Source organism: Chlamydotis macqueenii, chromosome 9 (genome assembly GCF_036417535.1).
Source record: "Chlamydotis macqueenii isolate bChlMac1 chromosome 9, bChlMac1.mat, whole genome shotgun sequence".
NCBI classification, from domain to species: domain Eukaryota; kingdom Metazoa; phylum Chordata; class Aves; order Otidiformes; family Otididae; genus Chlamydotis; species Chlamydotis macqueenii.
In genome coordinates, this window is record NC_141564.1 from 284918 (window position 1) to 310830 (window position 25913).

Consider the following 25913-nt stretch of genomic DNA (forward strand, 5'->3'; position numbering starts at 1 on the left):
TAGGAAGATGTTATTTTAATTAAGCAAAAACAGAGTTATAATCGCTCTAAAAATAAAATTAGACTCTTTATCAATCCTTAACATCTGCATTTAATATTTCCTTCTAAACAAAAATACAGATGCGATTATGTAGCAAATTACAGCCTTTAACAACGTATAGTATTTACCTTCTCTTACACTGACTTTAATTCTAATTTGGTCATGAATACTTGACTTATTACTGCGACGTGTTACTTGTAGTAAAAGTGCCACAATTGAACTATAAACATGACATTGCCATCTTAAAACTGCTTTGCTATAAACTCTAGAGAATATACAGAGTTACAAAGTCATTGTGTTTTTATCAAAATATACAAACCCCCCCAAACCTAACACAAGCTATCAATATTTTTCTTATGAACTATAGTTATATAAAATATTTGTAAAATTATATTTATATTTATAAATATTCTACCTTATTTGCTTTGGTCTATAATTATCACCATACAAGTCCACTTAGAAGTTATCTTTGTGTACTTTTTTGAAACATCACCATACTTTCCTGTGTTTATTCTTCCATCATCTGTGTTTCAATGGAACCAAAGCTGGCATGAAACCAAAATTTCTCAAGGGGTTCATAGCATTCACCAATGACAGAATAAATAAGTGGACTATATTATTACTTCAATCAATACTGTGTTATCATTTCAATTGTGGTTTTATTGTACCCAAGCTATAGTATCTTTTAAAATATTCAAGAAGACGAAGTAAGTAAACAAACTGTGTACCATATTTGCACATAGGATGAAGTTGAGGTTCACTAACCTTTGACCTGACTGAATTTTTTAACACTTCGTAGAGATGAATGCACATGACTAATTGGAAATGCAGATACAGTACAACAGAGCCCTATCATATAAACTGCAACTTGTACACATACACCCTCTTTGACTTCTTAAAAAATCTCTTCACCTCAGCTAACATTAATCACATTTTCACAAAATAATATTAATTGTAATATTTTGGTGATGTCTGTCAGAAGCCTGTTCTCCCGATTATGAGCAAACTGTGACGCTGCAAGGCTCACCATAACCCTTCAGCGTGGCAGGATGAGGGAGGCAGACAGGCCAACACTTCCTCCTCCAGCAACCCGTTCCAGGCACCTCTCTGCTACAGGCCTGCATGCTGGGCCAAGGGACACTGCAACAAAGCTTGGCTGGGGCGAGATGCTGGCATGGTTAGCAGGATCACTGAGAAGGGACATACGAAGGTTAGATGTTGTGTTTAAGGCATGGGGATGACAGGGAACCCCACAAGATGGCCCTATCCCTGTTTATACATAGGGATTGCCTCAGGGATATACACGGAATCAAGAACACAAGTATTTACCTCCTCCTCCCAAAATCAAGGTATTTATGGGGAGTTGCTCTGTCGTTTGTTGTCCAGGCTTTATTCCAGGATGAGGAGGAAGGCTCTGTCTAAATCTCCTCTTCTTCTGCTGAGAAGAATGGTATTTCTAAAAGACAGGAGTTGCAGACCCACCAGGAGGTGGATGTTTACGTACAGGATTTCTTTAAGCTAGGCTGTTTTGCGAGAACAATTTTCTTTAGACAAGTGCACCTGAATAGCTCTACCAGGCCACTGACATTGGGATTTATGCGGTTTGGAAGACTGGCTATTGTGAGTTCCACTGAATCTTTATTAAATGTCTTGGAGATATCATAAATCTGGAATACTTTCCACACAAGCACTCAGACTTAACGATTACTATGGTAACTACAAAACTGAATATGGAAAGGAAGAGAGGTTTAAACTCCTGAGTATGTTTTGTAAATGTTGAGTTACAGAAATGCACGCCAGAACTCAACTGTACTTCAGCATACCCAAGTTCATGAAACATTTCCCACCTTCACTTTAGAATACACTAAATTACAATTATTTTGTTTATAAACACATTACTTTTTGTTTAAAAATGCAATATATGGTTTCTGCAGCAAAAAAAAAAAATCCTTCTACAGAGTACACTGTGAACCTACATATTTGTTTTGCCTAGAATGATTCTGACTTAAAAACAGCACTGTAAAATAGTTCAGTGACTAGTTTCCTGTAATGCTAAGTAGAAGGGTTTTGGTTGGTCATATTTTTTTTTCTTTTTTCTTTCTCTCTCTCTCTCTCTCTCTCTATGTTAGAAGTCTATTGTGGCAAAAGTATTTTGGGTCTTTCACATTAAGTTTGTATTATTGCAAATACTAGTTTTTCTTTTCTGTGTTATTTTTCCTTCTTCTGCATATATTGACACATGGTTAGATTAAGAAGTTTGATCTCAGTAAATGATACTGATTTGAGTGAAAACGTTTCCCCATTCAATGTATCTGTATTTTCTCCAATATACAGTTCTGGATTTTTCTTCTCTTTTGCACAACTGTCACTCAGAGTATAACTTCTGGAGTTACATTTTGTGTACTTTTTACTTCACTTCTTTCTGAGCCAAGGAAATGCGGATTTTCCAAGAGTTTAGTGCTTTCATTGCAAAACTGTTCTTTTCTATCTTGTGGACCTGGACTTTTGAATAGATGTTTCTTCTGGTGCATTCCCAGAGCAGCTGCTGTCTTGCAAATTTTGGGGCACTGAAAACAAGCGTATCCTTTTCCATTATGCTCACGGATATGTCTCTGCTCGTGGTTCCTTTTGGTAGAAAGATACAAGAAGCTTTGAAAGCAGAACTGGCAGTGGTAGCGTTTTTCTCCAGTATGAATTCTTTCATGTATTTTGAGTGTTTCATTTAAAGTGAACGCCTTATTACAGTATTGGCAGACAAAGTCTTTGACACCCAGGTGAATACGTTCATGTTTCTGTAGATTTCCAGGAACCGAGAAACATTTACCACAGGTTTTGCAAGTGTAGGGCTTTTCCCCAGTGTGACACCTCATATGCATTTTTAAAGTGGATGGACTTTGAAATTGTTTTTGGCATAATTCACAAATGTAAGGCTTTGAAGTAGCTACATGCCAGTGTACGTGTTCTTGAATTTCTGCCGTGGAAGACTGATCTCTTTCACAGAGCTCACAATGAAGATTAGGCATTTCTGTGTTCTCTTCTTGACTGATTGCCTTTTCCTCAGGAGCATTCCTGAGTGCATACTCTCGACTGCATGTAGTGTGGCTCTCCGTAACGGTGTTCTTGCTTATGTGCTTTTTCCTCCATTTGGTCTTTTTCATTTTTCTTATCTGTTTGGATTTCTTTTTTGGTTTGTAATTATAATAGGGTCTCCATGGTTTATCGCTGGAGTCCTGATCACTTACATCATCACACATTTCTGTCAGCTCCAGGCATTCTGAGCTGTAGAGCCTAGATGGGCTTGCTTCTTTTATCTCCATTTCTGATTCCTCAATTAGATTGTCCTGTTTGGACTCATGTTTGGATTTTCGGCCCCTTTTACAAAACAGCTTGGATCCTAATATATGTCTTTTTACAATAGCCTCATTACCGATTTTTACTGTTATTTGACAAAGAGGCGCAACATTGCTGTCAGTAGACGTTCCAGGTAAGGCAGGCTTTGCAATGTATGTTTCAGTTTTACTCGATTCTTGGACAGTATTTGTTGTTTTGCTGGATGAACCTCCAGATCCTGTGATCTGCTGTGTATCCTCAGTTCCTTCTGCTCTGTTGGACAGCAGTGTTTTCTTTTTCTCCTTAACAGTTTTTGATTTTGTAATGCACTTCCCATAATTATCTGACCCATATTTATAATCATCACTTATAGACTGGCTAGGTAGATTATTTGAAGATTGTGTCTTATTATTTTCTACAGAAGTGACTGTTTTACTGTGCATTATTACTGATGAAACTCTGCTACTGTGCATTATAACGGAGGGTGCAGAACTGCTGTAACTGATGACAGAGGCTGAATTTTCATTCACGTTAGTTAAAGACACAACAGAGGAATCATGCTCCTGAGAACCAGCGTCATTTGCAGCAGCGGAAACTCTTTTTTCAGCTGTGAAAAAGTCCCTTTGCAGGTCAGAATTTAAGATACTTACTCCCCAAGAGGAAGAATTCTGAGTATTTGCGGAAGATGCTGTATCATTACATGAAGATGTATCCAAGGCAAGAGTTCTGTTGTTTGCTATTATGTTAGTTTGAAAATTCAGTGGTGGTAGCTCAGAGCTAAGAGAACTTGGAATGAAACAGTTAGTAGAAGCAGTTTCGTTAACCTGGCTACTTGTTTGAACATTTTCATAGGAAGAACTTGGGTAGGACTTATAAGGCAGTCGCCTGCATTTCATAGGTAAAAGTCGATAAAGTTTGTATGGGTACATACTGGGTTTTAAGCCTCCATTGGCTGTCTTTTTATTCACTGAGAGACGATGGTCAATTGCATGGAAAGACTTCTGATGATTTTTTAGTATATAGTAAGTCATGAAAGTCTCCAGACAGAAAATGCACTGATACCGTCTTTCTCCAGTGTGCCAGATCTCATGTCTGGTACGATACTCAGCTAACGCGAACACTTTATTGCAGTAGTGACAGGGATATGTTCTTCTCCATGAATGCACATTTGCATGTCTTCGAAGGCTAGACAGTGTTACATAACTACGCTTGCAAACTATGCACGTATACAATATCTGCCCATCAACGACTTTAACCAAATGATCTGTTTCTGGCAAAGTGCAATTTGGATTAGAATAATCAGTGATGCTGTTTTCCGACAATAGAGGCTCTGTATTTGCATATGAACTTCCATTCCTTCTGTCTGTAGCAGTGTAGTTATCTGCAAAATTCTGTTCATTTCCATTGTGAACCGACAAGGTAGTTGATCTCATGCAGACTTGTTCATGACTTTCCAGTATATTTCGATTTGCAAATTGTTTGCTGCAGTATTTGCATATGAAAGTTTCCTGATGCTCTGAATGGAGCTGAAGATGAGTACTGAGTAACGCCCTGTCATTGAATGATTTTGCACAACAGTTACAGTTGTAAACAGGTGGAACAACAATTGTGGTGGATCCAGAGACCTTAGCAGAATTGTTTTCCTCTTCTCTGGATAAATGGAAATCTCCTGCGTTATTTTGAGGTGTTGGAAAGGAAGTAATTGGCTGATCAGTAACTGCTTCACGTTGGGCTTCTGTAGTGGTTACTGTAGAGGCTGGTACTTTTGCAACAGCCAAACTGATACCCTGGGGCTGCAAGGCTGTCTTAGGAGTACTACCTGCTTGTTTTCCTGGCTGAATGAGTGGTGTGGCTTGGGGATTTTCATAGTGGTCTTCACCCATCTTGTATGAAGGGCCGCTGTTCTGTTCAAGAAAAGGTGTTCCTTGAAAAGTATCTCCCCCAGAAGAAACTGCATAGGAATGTTCAGCCAATGTACTCCCTGGCTCAGCATCTTTGCAGACGTCGCTTCTGTCAAGGCTGATGGGTGTTTGTATTGTGTCAGATACCTTTTTAAAGTTTGCCCTCAAATCAAGTGGAGAAAACAAAGTGTTTTCAGTTTCAAAAATTGAGAATGCATTTGTAATTCGTGGTCCATTTGTCACAGCAGAGTCTTCATGTCTCTTTTCTTGTTTCTCCTCTTTGACAGTCCCTTTTTCATTAACACAGTATGCATAGGGGCAGGGGGAACTTGAAAAATCAACATCTGTAAGATCTTCTAGAAATGATATTCCCAGTTTTTTTCCCGCAGCTGCAAGGTCCGTTACAGTCTCCTGCCTCTTAACAACTACTGTGGAACTGTAGATGTAATTCAATATTTCTGTAAAGACTTCAGCTTTGAGATCATCTAACTCCAGTACATGACCTGAAATACAGATAGTACGACTCCAAAAAATGTTTTTAAAGTAAAGGCTTGAAGCTGCCAGCACATTACTATGGGCTTTAAATTTGGTATCTTCCACAATTATGGTGACATCACATAAAATACCCCGAATGCGCTGTTCATTTAAAATAGAAAGTACAGTGTCACTGTGGAAGTCGTCCTTGAGATCCTTGGAATGGGACATGACTGTCATCTACAAGAAAAAAAAAAAAAAGTAAATATATTTAGAATATATTTTTCATCCATTTCAGTTACAGAGTGAGTTTATAGTTTGATATTAATTTTATATATAGTCTTAATTTATGAACTTTAAAATTTTAAAGAATGAGTAAAATTTTGTCATAGCATTTCAGGTTGAAGTCGTCTTAGGTTTACTCTTGCTAACAATACTGAAGGCAATCTGCGCACAGATCGAGCACGCAGGAACACCAGTAGCTCCTCAGCAGGACGCAGAGGATCTTCTCTGTCCCCGCACAGGTCTGTCGCCCTCTCGGTGCCTTTACTGAGGACTGCAGTCACCAGCTTTCTGTTGTGCCAGGACTTTGTTTTCCAGGGTTGTTTGTCAGACAATGACTTTACAACACAACTGCATTTGATCCCCTTATTAAGCTGATATTTAAATCAGGGATCAGAGATCCCATGCAATAAAGTTTCAGTTACAGGATAAGGCTTTATAAACAAATGAATGCACGAGAAACACAATTTTGTAAACAACAGCAGAGTACATATATTTATGTAAACACAGTAATTTTTTTAAAATAGTGATTAAATTTTATTAGATTGTTTACACTTGCTTTAAAATCACTGAAAATTTATTCACACTTTGTAATTTGATAGTGGGTTCTTAATTTCTACCAAATAATACAATTTAATTGCAATAGTGAATATTGTTAAGTAACTGCAAATTTATAATAATGAGGTTTAATGCTGACAAAAATTGTAGAGTATAAATATACCGCTTTATTTAATTGAGATAAAAGATGCAAAATATGAATTTAAAACAGACTGAAAAAAGGATAAATTTGACAGTATGTATCCAGAGGAAACTCCGACTTAACCAGATTTTTTTGTTTGTTTTGTTTTGTTTAAATTCAGATCCGTGCCATATAATGAGGTTTGTTCCTTTTTTCCATCTCTGAGAAGCTTTTTCAACTACTGCCCGTTTCTGCCTTCAAGTCATGAATAAATAGTTGTCCTACTGACACTTACCAAATACTAGGAAAGATCCTTTTCTTTCAACTTGTGGAATCAAAATGCACATTAAAGAAAACAAGAAACTACAGATATTTTGTAAGATAGGTTAAAATAGTACCACACTGTAGTGCTCTAATAAGTTAGGAATACTTTCTAAACATTCTGTCTACTGCTCCAAACTTAAATACTTGAAAATTTTTATGACTACCCTTACCCTCAAATAGTTTACATTAAAAATGCCAATATATTTATTAAGATAGGTTTGATCCAAATAGTGAAATAAAGGTTTGACCGATATTCACTAAGAAAACAGCAACAGCCGTTTAGAGCTCACTGGCTCTCTCACACAAGCTATTTGGAAGAAATCCTTCCTTGAAAACAGGGCTTTTATCACAAAGTAACTAATGTGGGTCATACACCCTTGTCCTAGCTAATCTAGTTATGCTTTGGACACTTCATCATGAATCCACCAACTACTTCACCACAAAAAACAATGACAACCTTACCGTGAAGACAAACACAACATACTATGAAAAAGATCATCATTTGGTACATTATGGCTGAAGCTTAGAAGTAAAATTTGTACCTTGACCACTGTTTCTATCAGGAAGGTATTGTCTGTGCAAATGGCCAAAACTTCTAATATGGTTTAATGGCTGAGAAGTTTCAATCCACACAATCCAGAAAAATCAAAATTGTCATTCACAAAAAACACCTCTGATGCTTATATATGCCACAGATGTCAAGAAATTAATTCATCAGTAGAACTGTGATAGAAATGTAGATGTATATTATTTTTGTTATCTGGTCCCTCACAGAAGCTGTAAACCTAGATGCATTGGTTTGTGTCTTTAAATCTTAAAATCGTAGTTCAGCATGTGTTTGTTTATCACACTTATTTGACTTAAAATAAGAGACATTTATTAATTTGGAATGATAACCTGAAATTCACAGTAGTTAGGTATGGTTATCTCTTTTGGTTTGACAACTGAAAACTCATATATAATTGTAGGTAGTTTCTAGCATATCAAGCCTTCTACAGAAAGAATACGGACAAGAACACTTTTCTTCAGGCAAGCAGCCACTAATCGCACAATTGATTCTTTTTTCTCATTGTCAATGTCTGAGATTACATCTGACTTGCTCATGTGATGTGGTATTAGAAACCAACTGTCAGACATCAAAAACATTTCACAACAGGAGCTATTGATACAGTTATTTCCTGAGTATAGGAAATAAATGATGTCAACTCTACCTCCAAGTGAACTGCTCTATAGGAACTTGCCTGGTTTTTTTCTGTTTCTTTATTGGAGACAGCTGGTTTTAGTTCAAACACACATCATCTGACATACTGTTTGCTAAATATATCAAACTGCTACTTCTAGACTAAGAGGCATTTATAAGCAAGCCCTACAAACCTGAGTGTTTTTAGTAGTGTTCTTCTTATTCAACTAGTTATTTCAAAATTTATCCTCCTAAGGTGAAAAGTGAGTATTTCAAATTTCTACTTGCATGTACATAGCTTACCAGTTTTTGTAGTCCTGGATATTTTGCTAAGCTCAGTAAAACATCAGATTAGATTCTTTGTGTAAAGATAGTACAAACAATCATTTGCTAGTTGGACCTTTTTTTTTTTTTTTTGCTGTGTACTAAACCATCAGCTATATATCTCATTTGAAAGTTACACAGAAAAATTCCAGAGCAAATTGATTTTCAGAGCCAACACTTTTTGCTTCTCTGTCTCAACTCCAAACAGACTTTCCAGTGTTTTAATTGAAAATATTTAATAATAATACATCTGAAAAGTTTAATCTCTGTGTATCTTAGAGCACCCTTAGAAACTGAAAAGCAGGTTTTCGTTTTGCAGTATGAACTGCAAATGGAATGTAAAATATCCCTAAAATATTCCATTTATGTGTGTGCTAGTAGAGCATTCTGATTTTACAGTATTTCAGACACATTTTTCACAAATGCAAGAAGCAAGACAGGTAAAATAAGAGGGAGTAGGGAATCATTTCACACAGGAATAAAGGGACTATTTGGAGAACGCATTCTCCAGCTATAATTTTGAAATCCACTGCCAGGCAAGTGTACCCCATTACATAGGAGAAGAGATTCTTTTATTCCACTTCAGTCACCTGAATTTGAAAGACAAGCTAGTGGTATTAACAAAGACACCATCAGGGCCAGTGGCTAGTACCCAGGGGGGAAACAAAAAACCAGCAAGATACTTGATAATTTGTAGTAACAGTTCTCTCTCAGTTTTCTTATCCCACACATTTCTACTGGGATTTTAAAGATGGTAGTATTTTCTGGTACTTACCAACATGATAATACAGAAACATGTTCGGTCTGTAGTTTTCTTATGTTCAGTTTCATTCCACTCTATTAACATACTTCGATGGCTATCTGTGTTTTGTTTCTAGCCTGTTTCCTCAACTGAGGAGGATCATTCATCTGTATCTAACTCTCCTAAAGGGCACCATTTTGTTCCAGAGCAGAAATAGGGCTAGGCATGATGAACAAAGAAAACAAACAAACAAACAAAACCCCAAGTACATACACCCCCCCCCCCAATCTCCCCCTACCCCCTCTCACCTCACCCCCCTCCAATCCTTGCCCACCTGGAAACCTACTGTCCAACCATCACTTTTATGATGGTAGCTCAGTTTTTTTACAGAACCACTTCATCAGTCCCATCAGGACAGCATGGCTATGCATGGCTACCTTGACCAGCGTCCCTTCAGTCTTCTTACACCTCAGGCATACAGGGAAGTTTTACTGATGTCTATCTAATTATGCTTCATAACTTAGTGCTCCAGTTTACATAGCAACATATTTTCTGTTTTAGACTCTCACTCAACAGGTTGCCCAGAGAGGCGGTGGATGCCCCATCCCTGGAAACATTCCAGGCCAGGTTGGCCGGGGCTCTGATCAACCTGATCCGGTTGGAGATGTCCCTGCTCCTGGCAGGGGGGTTGGACTGGGTGGGCTTTGAAGGTCCCTTCCCACTCGAACCGTTCTGTGGTTCCTTGCATCCTTCACTATCAATATAGAATACTTAGCTTTTTCATTTGTTATAGCCTCATAAGAATTATAGACTTTAAATTTCTTTTTCAGCCTCACACTGTTTCCTCTAATTGTTAATTCAAGCAGCTGAGGGGGTAGAATTTAGCATAAGAATACTACGTTAGCGTTACCAGATACCTGATGCCACCAAATGAACCATTCTTTCAGAGTTGTAGTTGTTTCCTGTTATTAGCCTCCCTAACTTATTCTCCTATCTCCTACTTTACATTTTGTATGATCGTTTCTCAGCCTTTAAAGCCTTATCAGAGCAGGCCCAGGCCTTTTATCCAGTGAAGTTTCTCGCTTTGAAACCCAAAGCAAATCCTGTCTCTGTAACGGATCTGGCTCTAAAAATAATATTATTAAGAGGTACGTGTCCCGCCGCCCAGCCGGTTCGTTCCGGTACCCGGGGCCTCCTCTCCTTCCCTCCGCCCTTGCCCTCGCTGGCGCCGTTCGCGGGCCCCGCGGGGCGGGCGGGCGGCACGCGCGCCTTCCCGCCGTTCGCCCACACGGTGGAGCTGGACGCGCGCGGCAGGAGCCCCGTTCCCGTTCCCGTTCCCGTTCCCGTTCCCGTAAGGTAGGAAATGAAGGTTTCTGCCGCTCCAGTCACTGCGAGCCGCTTCTGCGGCGTTCAGGCGCGGTTCTCCCCTAATCCTGCACGAATTAGGCAGGATCCAAGCTCCTGGTGCGGCACGCTAACGTCAGTATATGTGTCCGTCCTAAAGCCTCTCGAGACATCAAACATTTGGCAGCCCGTCAGCTGCAGATGACTGGAAGACACTTCCTGTTTATGGGCAGTAAGCGCGCTCCGCACTAAAGTAAACCTCCAGCCCAAGACGCAATGCATATTAACCTGCAGTACGATTTTTCCTAGCAGCAGCAGCAGCAGGAACGCTTGCGCAATTTTACGCTGGAACGCAGAACAACTCACTGTTTTCGAGCTATCGCGGCTGCGGGGTTTTCTCTAGCAGGCGGGAGGACGAGGGCATCGGCTCGGCGGGAGGCCGCGCTGGGTGCGCGGTGACGTGACAGGTGCCATCTTCCCGGCGGCGCGCGGCCCGTGACGCCCGCCAGCGCGGCCGCGGCGCGGGGCCCGCTGACGGCGGCGGGACGGAGCAGCCGCCATTTTGCTCTGATAATCCCGGGTAATCAGATTTGCCTGTGGTTTGGGAAGCGCGGACTGCTTCCAGCGCCCTGGCTTCCCGTCCTCGTTTGCTAACTGCTGCGTTATTTTTCATGTGTTTATTTTACAGCAAGTGCTTTCTGCTTAATTAACACGGCCAGCTGGGATATTCAGCGTAGCAGCCAAGTTGTTTATATGCAAGGGCTGTAAATTTAGAAAGATTAGGAAATCCCGGTTCCCTATCCCACCCCGCGCTCCACAGTCATCAATGCAGCTTTGCCCATATTATTTAGAATTCCTCTTAAACATAACAAAGGATTTTGATTGCCTTACTCTCCTTCAAAACCTTTCTCACATGAAGAAAGAGAAAGCATTTGTGGCAATAAGAGCTTCGCATGTAAATTCTGCAACTTCCCACTACAAAGGAGAGACAAAATAATTCCTTGAAAAAATAACATTTGAAATAAATTACGTTTGGTTACTGAAGCATGGCCACATTTACCTTATTTTCCTTATCTGATTATATTATTTTTTAAAAGCATATATAGAAACTCATATAGTATCACGAGGATGTTTGTTTTAAGCAGTAGTCTTATTCTCTAATTTTGGCTTCTTCAGATTATTTACTGCCTCGGGAAACAAGTGCAACAATACTATTAGTGCTTCATAAGCACTAACAAATGCTTACCTAGATAAAGAAGGAAGTAGCTTGATTTCATTTAGCCGGATACTCCAACATATTTAGTACAGTCTTCCTGTACATTCTCTCTCTCTCTGCTTCTGCCTCTCGCTTTAAATAGTCAGCAAAACCTGTTTTCCCAGTACTTGGAATCATGAAGCTTAGAGGAAAAACTGGGCTTTCAGATAGGTGGAAAACATTGTTAGAAAAATGGACAATTTGCTTTTGTCTTAAAGCTTGCTTGAAAATACTCATTTTGCCCAAGGCTAATCTGTGTTTATTTTTACAAGCTATTGTGTATGAGGTTTTACTGCACAGTTACTTTGTTTTCAAATCTGAAGTCTATGCATTAGAAGCACTGAATAGTAGGAACTGATTAATTTTTAGGAAAAAAAAAATCCAAAAGCATGAACTATTTCAACATTGTCACCTTTGATGGGCCTGGAAGTTAGAACTTTGCTGGAGCCCCTCCATGGTAAATGCTGCATATCATCTGCGCAGACTCTTCAATATCAACATAAGATGCACAATCCATTATCAGGAGGGGAGTTATTTTTTCCAGCATTCTGTCTTGGAACTATTATCTGCTTCCCTGAGTGTTTAAAAGATACAGAAATAAATTTATTCTTGTCAGGAAATTATGATCAGTTTAGGGACTAATCCCTTTTCTTTCACAATCCACATTAAAAAATCATCTTAGAAATACTGAACATCTCTGTGAAGAGCTTAATTACTGCTACTGGATCATTGAAATTCTTATAAATAAGTTCACCTACTGAAGCAATGAGGATCTTTTTAGCTTAGGACTCTGCTACCAAAAAATAGTTTATTTCATCTCATGACAAATTGAGCTGTTGCTATCAGTCGCTGTTTACCAGTAGCTATGGGAGGTGGAACAAATACTTGAAGAACACAGCAGTATTCATTGCAAAACCAAAGTGCATCCCTAAGTTTTCACAACCTTCTTTTTTATTCCGGCCTAGAAAGCTGAGAAGCCAAGTTTCATACTCACATGTAGGTTACTTTTAACCTTGGACTTTGTCTATGGCTTGTTTACTATTGTTTCTTCATCATTGTTTTAGGTGTGCATATACATATGTATCAATGAAGATCTGTGACACAAGTGTCATAAGAAGTGTTTGTGACAAATGTGTTGTCAGTAACAATACAGTAATCCCTAAATGAAACGTGTTGTAATCCTTCAAAAGAAACCAATATTATTAAATGACAATATATACAAGATTTTTTTTCAGATTACATGAAACAAATTTAAAGAAGATTAGGTTATGAATTCCCCCTAAATCTTAATTAAAATGGATTATTTTGAATTGTTTTGAAAATCAGATGCAAAACATCATTTGTATAGCAGACCTCCCAACTTAGAGACATTAATTTATTTGTACTCAACTATTTGATGGTCTGGCAGTCTTAATATCTATAGACAATATAACAGATTTGTAAAAAACTTATTCATGTTTTCTTTTTTTAATTGTTAGGCTGTTTTCTTAAGGCAACTTCAGCTCATCCACTAAAAAAAGAATCAACTTTTCTGTGACTAGTACTGTAATTGAAGATACTAATTTCCATTTATATGTAATTTGAGCTATTGGGAATTCACTGTCAGCCCTTGTGTATTAAAAATATTCTTCAGATTAAGAAATTCTTTATCAGGCCGTCTTGGCTGCACCCAGGATTTTACATTCTCATTATAATATTTCATATAAAACCAACTGCACTCAAAGAAAATGGAGGAACTGGTGCTGCAGTCAGACCTATGTGAATCGAGTGCATTGATAATCTGTGAGCAGTCAGACAAGATTTATCTGCGTCTGCAGACCTGATTTGAGAGCGTAAGCCACAATACAGATTATATACTTCAAAAATAGCAATCTTGCTAGTGTATGTCTATCAGTTCCCATTAAACATAGAAATGACTGCACATAGCATCACAGAAATTTTATGTTCTTTTTAAATAGAAATCCAAGTAGTTTTGCAGTGGATTACTTCTTAAATGGTAAAATTGCAAAGTATAGGGCAAATTGTTAGCAAACGTTTACTTCTTTAAAATGTGTAAAATGGTTCCAAGGTTACTGAAGTGGTGGTGTTTGCATACTTCGCTGAAATCTGACAATCTCATTTCTGCAACTCATGGCACGTGCTATTCTTTCCTTAAGAGTATTTCAGACTGCCTAGGAAAAAAAAGTTCCAGTGTTCCTCTCTCATCAAGCAATTTTAGTTCTTAAACAACAGCAGGAAACAACATATACAGCATTACCAACTCTTGCAAGTTCCTTGTGAGTGACAGGATTTTGGCCAGGGCTTGACTGGTTTCTTTCTCAGTGCCTAGAACAGGCTAGCCTATCCATGAGAAAAACACTTGGATGGCCTGTCTTCTTCCTTGCTCTCACTCCTGAGGTCAAAGCCAGTAACGCTGCTGAGGAGGAAAACACAACTCCTCTTCACCCCTCAGGCAGACCAACACTTCACTCAAAAGTGAGAGACAAGAAGGACCCAGCAGCCCAAAGTGGCTTCACTACCCTTCTCCTCTTCTAAAGCATCAAGTGGAGGGAGAAGGAGCACAGCTGTGGGGACGTGCAGCAGCTGCCTACTTCTCCAAGTCTGAACGAGAGAAGCCTAGCAGAACTGGTTTGGCTCGCAAACTGTGTGACCTGTGCATGTGCACCAAGGAAAGTCTTTCTCCAAGGTATGCTGCCTTCTTACAATTTAGGCATAGCCTAATTAGAGTCCCATTAACACTAAACAGAACACATACAAGCAATTTTTAAAGTTTTATAACTTTAATTTTTTTTAATTTATAACTATACCTTTGTCCCTCCACCAATCTAAAAAAGAAAATGAAGCAACAGCAATAACTGATGTAAATCCAAATTCTTCTTTTGCACAAAATATAAAAGCTTCTGTTGTATTGCTACTAAGGATCAGCTGACTTTACATCTTGCTATCTCTGGACAATCTCAGTATTATTTTCCAGTTAAGTTTCTCATTTTTCTAATGTGCTGCTGACAAGCCACTTTCTAGCCTCCTACACTCCTGAAACATATCACGGTCCTTAGATAGCATAGATCAGTTGCAATCGTGAAGCTGTGTTTACAGACAGAGTGACAACAACAGACATGTTTTTGTTGGTGACTGTTGTCAAATGTAGTAATTTATATATTTGAATAGTTTTAAACAAAAGTAGCAAATTAAACATTTAATTTTTGTTCATTTTGGAAAACTGCTATGTGGTATTCTGTTGCCCATTCAGTTATCAAAAAGACAAAATAAAAGTAGTTCAACTCAGCCTTTCATTTCCGATTTTGGGAGGAAACATCCTATGAATATCGGAACCAGCATCCACAAGAGCAGCAGCCAAGCTGCATGCTCAGGGGCCACTGTTATTCTGAGTCAGGTGTGCTGTGGACCAGGCGTGCAGCACCTCTCTCCTTTTACTACACGTGATGTAGCACACCTCACACTAGACTGAAAATAGAGCTAAATCTGTTCCTCTAGAAACACTTGATTTAGCTGGTCTGCTCAACAGCCATTTTGAAAGGTATAATTGGTCTTCAAGCTGTTAACTGGCCACCACCGATCCCCAATATTCCTTAAAACACGGCAAAATATTTTCTTGGTTTTGCTGTTAAATTGGTAAATTTCAGCATGCCAAAAACAATGCACAAGTGATAGCTGTTCCTCTGAATCATCACTTCAGTGTGGCCATTTATTATCACAACTTACTTGACACACAATAATTTTTGCTGTAAGCTCTTAAATATGCTTACGCTCCATTTTGTGCTGACCTAAGTGGCCCAGCCCAAGCTTTACTTCTCATCTTCCATCCTGCTGCACATTTCCAACCAGAAAGCTATTAGCAAGGCCTCTGCTCATGCAACAGAGAGGGACTGTAGCAAAAGCAGGTAGTAGTTGGCAGTAAGAAGCTGATGGCTTCAGCTCTGGTTTGTGCTGCATGCTCTGCCACCAACGTGAACTGCCCCAGGCGCAAATCCTGGTCTGACAGTGAGCTCAGCTCAGATGGAGAGCAACAAATAATAAAAATAATAAAAAAAAAAAGTTTACTTGCATGTCCCTAATAATTTCCTGAAGTCTTACTTGCTCAAAAACGTTAACAGTATTGTAGCACGTGATGGTATGTAACAACATTGTTTATGGTTCAGGATCATGAAAAGATGCACATCATAGTGTTCATACTATTTGGAATTAATACTAGATTCTGGTACACTTGAATGTTGAGAGGTACAGAAACGTTTTACTTTGTCAGGATGATTTTTATTTGCTAAATCTTATTGTTACGTATGAACCCTTCTCTCTTTTTGCACACTCCAGATAAGTCAATAGGAATCTTTTCATTGATTTCAAGGGTTTAATTAGCCTACTGGTCACATAAACTTCTTAGATTACACAAACTGCATTTAAACTCGGGATTTGCAGATTCCTGTTTTTCCTGTCTTTTTAATGATTATAATTTTAGACTTATTTCTTAAAGATAGATAATATTGGGATAACCTAGTTAACCCAAAGGGTAGTACTTTTATTTTATATATAGATGGATTTTTATTTTATATATAGATTAATTCTTTAAGAAGAAAGGCCAAAAATAACCTGTGCATAAACTTTCTGAGGTCAGTAAACAAATTTGTCAAAATCAATCTTATGTATCTGAGTTTCTTTTAAATCCAGGAATGTAAAACAAAATAGTACCTATACAAACACTTGCATAGAAAGCGTGAGTACTGCCTAAATGCTACATCCAAATCTTATTTTGAAAGTCCATGAACAAGTGCCATTTTGACGACTTGCACAGCTTTTTCTCCCCCTCCTCCCCACCTTTTTCTGTTGACTGTTAGAAGACAACACTTGATCGTACTTCTGCCTGGATACGTTCGATAGAATGAGAGTGCTACAAGCAACACCAGTTTCATTTTTATTTAGAGTCTTTAGTTGGTCACTGTGTAAAACAGCATAATCATACTTGCTTCTGAATGCTAGTACAAGATTCAAATTTAGAATGCCTGAGCATTTCTGAATGACACTGTCAGTCTTCACTTCCATCCATATTTTGTTGTCTTAAAGCAGCGCTGTAAGTATTCAGAATCTTGGAGAAAGGTTTCAATTTAAAGTGCAATGAAAAAAAAAATCACAACAGATATGTCCATTGAAAATAGGAGGTTTTCAGGTTAAAACCTTTGAGTATTAAGAATCCATATTGGACCATGCCCAGAAATCTTTTTATATGGTGATTTTCAAGATGCATGCATTATTGTGAGCACATGGTATGTAAATGCATTGCGCTGCTTAATAAGCATTCACTGACACACATCTGCAGCTTTGCTAATGTACCTTTTATTCGTATGTAGTTGCCAAGGAAACAGGTTATGGCCCAGTATTCTACATAAAATATACTGAGCAAGTGTTGTATAATAATTTACTTAAAATAGGTACAACTTAGATTTTGTAGCCCATTGCTTCTGGAAATCCAGGCAGCCTGAATTTATCTAATTTTAGTGTTTCGCTGATAAGTTTAAATCACCAACGCCATCTGATTGTCTCTGAAAATCGATTACCATTTTCTACATCATGCAACACTGTATTAAAAGTAAACTTAAATACAGAAAACATTTTGAGATATCCTAGGAATTGAAGAGGTTTTTTGTTTTGTTTTGTTTTAAATTTGGTTCCTTATCTTACATTCTGCCTGGTAGCCTTAATTACTTATTTCTGCTTCGAGATATCACAGCATTAATGCCTATGATGCAACAAACTGCTTCCTACAGAAATTTTTGCAAATACTGCCACTGAAACTACTCCCTTTCTATAATGCAAATTATACTCCATGATACAAAGAACCATGTTCCAAATTAATTAATTGGGATTTCACTGAGTCTTTCAATCAATACATACATATCTCAAACCTAAAACATAGGCACCAGACATATTTGTTTTAACCAAGATGATTATCGCACATTTGCATTAAGAAGAAAGGAAACTGCTAATACTTGAAAAAGCCAGGCAAAATGTGAAACTCATTTTGAAATATCTTGATTATTTCTCACAGTACTGTACTTGAATTTACAAAGTGCTCTTTGATGATGAACTATACACAGCTTAACCAAAACAACAATATCAGAAATGGGCATTGGCACTAAGAGAGTTCCTCTACCTTTATTGTCTGGGACAGATTTGTAATGAACGCTAGCGACTGGGATCGAGAGTTAACATTCTGGCAAGCTTAGGAAGTTTGCTCGCCTGCCAATATGTTTGGTTGTACAGATCACTGGAGGCTATAACAACCTGTTTCAAAGATCTATTCTGCTCGATTTTGTTTGTCCAACCTCTATGGCAATAAAATCCAGCAAGAATTTGAAAAATCCAAGAATATTGACATAAGAGTAGAACAATGCAGTACCACAGCGAGAAAACTCTTAAGTTGTTATTAAAAAGGTACAACTTTAACTGGAAAAAAAAAGTCAGGTAATGCAGTAGTTTTAAAGTTTTAAATATTTTACCACTATTTCTATATGAGTTTTAAAGAGATTACAGCTTGCTGTTATCACCCCATAAACTTACCCACCTAAAATCAGGTTGTTCTTCTGTTAGAGTCTTTTAAAAGTGGTATTGACAGGTATTTTCGGCAAAACCATCTCAGTAATTTTGTGAACTCTGTGGCTACTCTGTATCAGCCTGCAAAGGGGAAAATCCAAATTTAATGACTAAATTATTAGACAAGTACTAATTTCCAGATACATTGTGTAAAAAAAAAAAATTTCCCTGGAGTGCTGTAGACTCCAGATCTATGTCTGGGAGGCTTACCAATACACCAGCAGTAAAACAGTACTGTTAACCAAACTGTTGTGAATGCTCTTGTGCCTGCATTGTTTTATTATGGTTTAACCTAGGTAGTGCTATCTGGAGATAATGTTTCATAGTATGTTCTAGACAGAAATGGAAGGACATTTTAAAGTTTAAAATAATTTTTCATCGGGATCGCTGGAAAAATTAGACTAAAACCAATCCTTGGCTCTACTTCCCTTCCCCCATCTCAGCTACAGAATCATAGAACGGTTTGGACTGGAAAGGACCTTGAAGATCACCCACTTCCACCCCCCCTGCCCTGGGCAGGGACACCGTCCGCTAGACCAGGTTGCTCAGAGCCCCGGCCAACCTGGCCTGGAATGTTTCCAGGGATGGGGCATCCACAGCTTCTCTGGGCAACCTGGGCCAGGGTTCCACCAACCTCACAGTACAGAATTTCTTCCTTACATCTGATCTAAATCTACTCTCTTTTATGTTGAATCTAAGTCTACCCTCTTTGAATATCCAAATTATTCCTCACACGTTTACCTAATAAGATACCCAATAATGGAGGCTTCACAGCTTCCTCAGTTAGTCTGGTCCTGAATTTCACAAGGTAAAGTCCATGGAAAATAAGTGTATTTTAACATTAGCTTAACAGTTTGGCAGTTTAGAAAACAAATCGTAGTACCGGGAGAAACAATCATCATTGCTGGTCAACTCCCGTGGCTCCACATAAACTGCTGAAACCAGTTACAAGTTATCCTTCGTCTTAAAAGCCTCCATGGTTTTTTTTGCAGTCTTTCAAAAGGCTTTTTCTTTACCCTCTTTCCATGCTGCCACTTTTCTTTTGGTCCCTTTTGTCACAGATACCAGCACAGTGTCTGTGATAATGACACTTCTAGGCAACTCTTGTTCTCTGGAATACACTTCCTGTATCTCTCTGCTTAAACGATTATTCATCATTGTCAAACATCCCGAGTTTATGTTATTATGTATCAAACATCCTAACAAGGTTATCATGTAATACTGTAAAATTTTTTTCAGAACAGGGCTTTGTTTCAAAGATACTAAACAAAATGCAATTGTTCCATAGAGCAACTGCAAAATCTTATGGATAAGGCCTTATGACTCGGCTGATAGGCATTTATGTAGCAGCAATTAAGAATACATAGATCCATCTTCCATTTGCAAATATACTTGTATAAATCACATTACACAGGCAATACAGGATGTATTACTTTGGCTTTAGAAGTTAAGAAGGCGAGCTATTTTTTCTCCGTTGGTTTAGCTGAGTATGTTTTTAATATATCTTGATTTGATTAAGTATTCTGTGGCTCACATCTGCCTGTAACAAAGGCTCGAATGAAGGAAAATTGCATTAAGCCATTATTATTACTTCAAATACCAATAAAGTCATATTCACAAATTACTGTGAAATATTACGGTAAATGGGAAGCTTAAACATCGCATTTGGAGGAATTCAGCAGAAAAAGATCTTATCAAAGCTAAAGAATTTCCAAACTGGATAGTCCTAGAATTCAAATGTAATCTTATGCGTAATAAAGCAATTCACATTATAAAGTACAACAGACAGTTGATGTCCTAAAAGGGTTAATTAGTACCTGTTCATTACTATCGGCATCTGTCTAATAGTCTGACAAATATTATCTGAGCACAGGTAGTTTCACACTGAGACCTGCAGTTTCAAATCAAAAATAAGTTTAGAGGTAGAAGTAACCTTAAGCAGAAAGGCCATTGAGAAGGATAGTGTCTGAGTGAATGATTTTTAGTTTGATTTCATTTTTACTCATGAATCCATTTGTATGGATTTTCTGTTAGGCAGAAATTAAATTTGTGTGGATAAAAGAACATTTCAATTATAAAAGGGAGGACTCAGTATCAACAATTAGCCTTCGACGATAAAACTGAAGAAAAAAAACCCACGTCACCCTAACAATAACATTTGCAGGCTGTGCTGGAGGTGTGAAAAACTGCACCTGCTCCTACATGCCCTGGTTAGCCCCGTTAGCCAAAGAGGGTAAAATGGATGAAGTTTACAGAAGATTTCTTATGGCCTCTTTGGCTGTAACATTCTGACACTCTGCGTGCGCTCCGTGTAACTACGGTCAAAATACGTACAGCGACCCACATGTAAGAGTCAAGCTGGAAACAGCTTGCTAATTTTGAGACTCCTTAATAAATAAATCAATTTCTTTAGCCGGAATAAATTACTGTTCACAGGCTGCCGATGAGTTTTTCCAGACTCATGAAAGCACCTGAGTTCAGTCATATTAATGACAAGAGGACTTGCACCCCCTAACAAAAGAGCAAATTTGCAAATGGATTTAAAAAAACCATAGTGAAGCATGTGCATATAATGGAGCTACACTTTCTTTAAATGCCTTGAGTGGGTACGTTTGAACACAAAGACGTAATAAAAACAGTTTATCGCTAAGTGCCCCGTCTTTTCTAAAGATAATATCAGTGGCAATAAATAGATTGCTTCTGCACAGTGTTTGCTCAGCAACTTCCTTTAAAAATAACCACACAAGAAATAAACAAAGAATGGCGATTTTGGTAACTGCATGTAATGGTGCACTTCATATTAACATTTCAGACAGGAAAATAAGCAGCAGAAGCAAGCTACAGGAGATAAATCAAATTACCAAAAATCGCAAACTTTAGATGTCACTTGAGAGATGCTGTTTATTACATTTTCAGTTCTGCCTCTTTAGGTAGAAGAGGGGAATATTGCACTACGTCAAACTAATCTGGTAATTATGAATCAAATTGTTTTATTATCATTATTAAGCATTGACCTATCAGGACAGATGACAAGTCGTATTCCTGAACACTTACACTCTGTTTATTTGGAATGCACTGAACTGATATATTTAGAAATAAATGATAATTAGTTTTATATCACTGACACTGTCAGGGCTATTACTGATAATTAGACGTGCTTCTAAATACCTCCTCTGCATTAATTTTCAGTGCTGGGTCCTCACCCACGCAAAAAAATACTTAGTCATTTTAAAGTCAAGGACATGAAAGTAAAATGGCTACCCTGCTGCAAAAGTCTCGTTGCAGTAGTGAGGATTTCTCAAGTCGTGTACAAAGGCGATTCACAAGGAGCTACACTACGTTATAAGTTCAGCAGAGACATTTAGTAACATCTGATTCTGTGTAAGCACTTACGTGTGCTACACGTAAGATTTAACTTTATTGATACTGTTAAAAATACTAGCTAAAAATAGAAATAAGGAATTAGAATACATAAATTTTGCAAAATCTATGAAGTCTGCAGATTACCGCAGACCACAAGTGAGCTTATTCTATAAAGGCTTGTTTAAGATCTGATAGAAGTTCATTTCCAGTGTGCTTAAACACAGATCTTTACCTGAACTTCCGAACGGATCCACTATTTACAGAAAGGTTTATTATCATTACTGAGGCTGAATTCAGCAGAGGTGGAAGAAGGTTTAGACATACTTCTGATTCTCTGCATTTCTCAGCTGCTAAATATTTCAGTGATAGGTTTATACTGGTGATAATAAAACTATCACTTCGTATACACACAGTACAAACCTTGACCTACATGCAAGACTAGGCTAAATTAAAAAAAGAAACAAGGGTATGTTTCTGGAAACAACCAGTGCAAAACAGGAATTAAACAGGTTTTTTGTTGTGTACAGCTTTATAAACATGGCATCATTTAAGAAATGATAGCCACATAGAAACATAAAATGAAATCAGATTCTCATTTAGAACTGAAAGGAAAGAACTGCAAAATTTCCATTTGCATTGTGATATTGCTATTAAAGAGAGTAACATCCTTCTTCATCTCTACTATTGCACCTTTTAAAAGGATTTGGTTGCCAAGGAAACTAGTTCTGGCCCAGTATTAATCTGAAAAAAAATATATTACAACACTTGGTGTAACTAATACAGTACTCATAATTCTTTTTATTCTTAATGCTCACATTCAGGGTTTTGTACCTCAGAGTGTTAAGTTTTTATTTCATAACCTTTTTTGAGTGAAGTAAAACACACTTCAGTGAACTGATATTCAGTTTAAGCTGACAGGGCCATCTATATCAATCTCTCTCTTTAAAGTCCTTCTATCTTAAAATAAAAAGAGATACTGCAGGTTTATGTTTGTAGCTAACACTGAAAATACAAGCATTAAAGCATATTCCTCTTTATTTAAGATTTCGCACAAAACACAAAACCGCTTATGACAGAATTTAAATATTTTTCATTTTTCTTACCTACCTCAATTTTTATTTTTGCATTTTAACTGCAAGCTTAGTAATGCTTATAGTCAGCTTTAAAATGTAATTGAATCAATAGGGTTTTCAAAAATTCTTTTGTTGCATAAGCGTTGCCACGCCCTTAGTACATATGATTATTTTAACAGACATGATTGCTCTACTTTCACAATAGATTTTTCAAAAACAGATAAGAATTCTCATGCCGATATGTGAAGCCAGCAGTTAAAAATTAGGTTGTTCTCATTAACAGTTTAATGCATTTTTTAACTGAAAGCTACATTCCAAAGCCCATTTCATGTTCTCGCAACACTGACCAAGAAATCAGTAAAACATGCAAATCTCAACCTACCTGCATGTACCACTTAGTGCAGTGTTAGCATGGCAGTGCACCCAGCCATTTTTATGTAAAGCGATGGAGGCAAGTTCTATTCTTGGTCGTCTTGATAATTTTTTAGAAGCAGTTGTTAAAAATCAGATGGGAAGCAGCTTGAATAGGACTGTGATCAGGAGAAGCGAATTTATCAATAGGGAAAGCAGGAGTGGGGAAAAAAAAATGTCCTCATCCAAGGTATTCCGAAACTGCAACACAAGGTTGTTTTTTTTTTTTTTTTTTTTGCCTCCTCCTCAGAGGGTTCAAAGCTTGAAGCTGACCACTGCAAAGGCCACTTGTCACATTTACTGAAAATCAGTCTATTGATATCACAGCTGAAAATATAAACTCGACAACCAAAGCCCATTGCACAACGTGGACTGCGTAAGAGTTAAAAATAGATTCAACATGCCTCCTACCTGCATAATAAATATGTAAGTTTCAAGTGCTTTAATTTGATATTCACATTAATTAACAATACAATATACATTATTTAAACTACAGTAAACGCAAGAAGAAAAAGGGTGACACCATCTGGAAGCACAGTTTGCTTTTTTTTTTCCTTTCCGAGAGCTAATAATGTAGTTTGAACGTGATGACAAGCGAACGGCTCACCACATTGCAAATGAAAAAAGAATTCTTAAGGTGATGCTCAAATATCTAAGCCTGTAATGAAGCAAAAACCAGTCTTCACTACTGCATGACATGGCACACAGACCATTTACATACTCACATTTGAGATACTAGGCACAGTATAATGAATTCAATACACAGCATGCACACAGCACAAGCAACGTTAATCCTGCCTGCCATTTTAGGCTTGCAGGAGTAAGATACATACTGCAGCACAGCTCTGGTAAGGGAGGAGGCAAGGGACAGCTCACCTTAAATGCGGTATCTGATTAATGTTGTAAGTGACATTGCGTATCAGCTACAGACTCTTGGTTGAACTGGGTGGGAGGGAACAAAGAAAATTGTCATCAACTGGTGATGCAAGATGAGCTCCAGTCATTAACACTGTTAGCAAACTCCAAATTCTACAATGATACAGTAGCAGGCATTTCAAACTCTTATCAAAATCTCCCTGTGCAGTGGCTGAGTCCGCCTGCTGAGGAAAACAAAATAATCTTCTTGCTTATTGGAGAAACGCTGGATTGACTACAGTAACATCCTCTCGATGCAGAAAGATTTCACGTCGCACATATTAAATCCTGGATGCATTTGCTGTGCTATCCTAATTTTTACGTCTCAGCATTAAAAAATAAAATACAAAGACAAATGGTAGCAAAAATAGCACAACTGAAGGTCTAATGTTCATACAAATCGAACATTTCTTTTTCTTTCCTTTCTGTTTCGTCTCGCTTGCAGTCCATCAAAATCCCGAGCAGTATTGACAAACCACACGAGCACAGGGTCTGACTGCATGATCAGCTGTCTGTGTCTATGCTACACCCTGTTAACCACAAGCAGTGTTAGAGCTAAATATATCTGCAATGCAGAGACGGTAGCTGCTTTGTGGCGTACAATTAGGATTAATTATAAAATATTTTTATATCCTCAGATACAATAAATAAAAGAACGTTTGGTGCTGATCTCTGTCAGGCACGCTATCTGTCAGACGTAGAGAACATAAAAGCTATCTATCCTACGTATACTGACCTAGATAGCGCTAAGACGACTTAAGCAGCGTACAGACGTACTCCCTGTCAGAGCAAGGAAAACGAAACAGCGATTGTCTAATCAAACTGAAAGCAACAACTCACTCCCACAGTATGAATTCCAAAATGCTACGTACTGTGTATGCACATCTTATGTTATTGGAAGATGCAAAGCTCCTTTGTTTTTTTTCTCGGAGGCTTTTCTTAGCTACGGTTCCACAATGGCATTCTGACATCATGGAGGTCAATGCAGACACTAAAGCTCTGGCGTCTTTAAGAAAAAAAATAATTTTGAAATATTAAACCACAGCTGCCAAAATAATAAAAAATTTTGCATCATCTACTTAACATCTTTATGTTACCTTCCAAGATTAATAGCATGCGCACTGTTCAGCCGCATACATTAAACTGGTATCAGCCTCTGCAGAGACTGCAAGAGCAATTGTGGGAATTAGATTTTTATAAATAAGTGTTAGAAAGGGCTTATTTTCCGGAAAACTTCAAAGCATAATAAAATATTTTGCATATATAATGAAAAATATACAGAGGAAAAAGCATTAAAAACTGCTAATCTGAATTTTTTTGCCTAGTAAGCGAAACGGTATATTTTCATTGTCACTGTGTCTCTACAGGGAGAACGGGAAAACTGTGCCTCAATTTACCATAACCTGAATTACCTTCCCAGAAGGCTAAACCATCAAGTGAGGTAAAACAAACTCTAAGATCTTACCTGTTTAGAGAATCCCAGGATTCTACATATGCTATTTGAGTGACCTTTCACAGCTTCCTGTCTCTCTACCCACAAATACCACAAGCTGATACCCAACACGTGAAGAGAATTTTGAGGATTAGCTCTGAAAATATTTCACTGAAAAGATTTCTTTAGGTAAATATGGGTTACTATATCTATAAGTGAATATAAATGGTTTCTGGCCAACT

At 37.8% G+C, this 25913-nt stretch overlaps 1 protein-coding gene and 1 long non-coding RNA gene across 6 annotated transcripts in view; one reads left to right on the forward strand and one right to left on the reverse strand.

The window, feature by feature from the left end:
- ZBTB38 (zinc finger and BTB domain containing 38) lies at positions 1 to 18546 on the reverse strand. 4 transcript variants are annotated; one of them, XM_086754408.1, is made up of 3 exons: positions 10986 to 11668; positions 9309 to 9424; positions 1 to 5984 (listed from the first exon to the last, which is right to left on the reverse strand). In XM_086754408.1, the coding sequence occupies exons 2-3, from the start codon at positions 9378 to 9380 to the stop codon at positions 2409 to 2411; spliced, it is 3648 nt and encodes a 1215-aa protein (XP_086610534.1). In that variant the 5' UTR covers positions 9381 to 9424; positions 10986 to 11668; the 3' UTR covers positions 1 to 2408. The 4 variants fall into 4 exon arrangements, with proteins under 4 accessions (XP_086610534.1, XP_086610536.1, XP_086610537.1 ...); XM_086754410.1 differs by lacking the exons at positions 9309 to 9424; positions 10986 to 11668 and adding an exon at positions 18449 to 18546; XM_086754411.1 differs by lacking the exons at positions 9309 to 9424; positions 10986 to 11668 and adding an exon at positions 11866 to 12212.
- Positions 13869 to 25913, forward strand: part of LOC147599587 (uncharacterized) — a 14177-nt gene continuing 2132 nt past the window's right edge. Inside the window, exons 1-3 of one of the 2 annotated variants that reach the window (XR_015259337.1) lie at positions 13869 to 14560; positions 23575 to 23750; positions 25607 to 25680. This is a non-coding gene — a long non-coding RNA (uncharacterized LOC147599587). The remainder of the gene's footprint in view (positions 14561 to 23574; positions 23751 to 25606; positions 25681 to 25913) is intronic. The other variant, XR_015259338.1, reaches the window with a different exon arrangement.

Bases quoted from the DNA above. Each gene is read 5' to 3' on its own strand.
- ZBTB38 (XM_086754408.1), bottom strand. From the start codon at position 9,380: ATGTTAATAGAGTGGAATGAAACTGAACATAAGAAAACTACAGACCGA. The intron at 5,985-9,308 runs GTAAGTACCAGA...TTTTTCTTGTAG, and splicing joins GTTTCTGTATTATCATGTTG to ATGACAGTCATGTCCCATTC.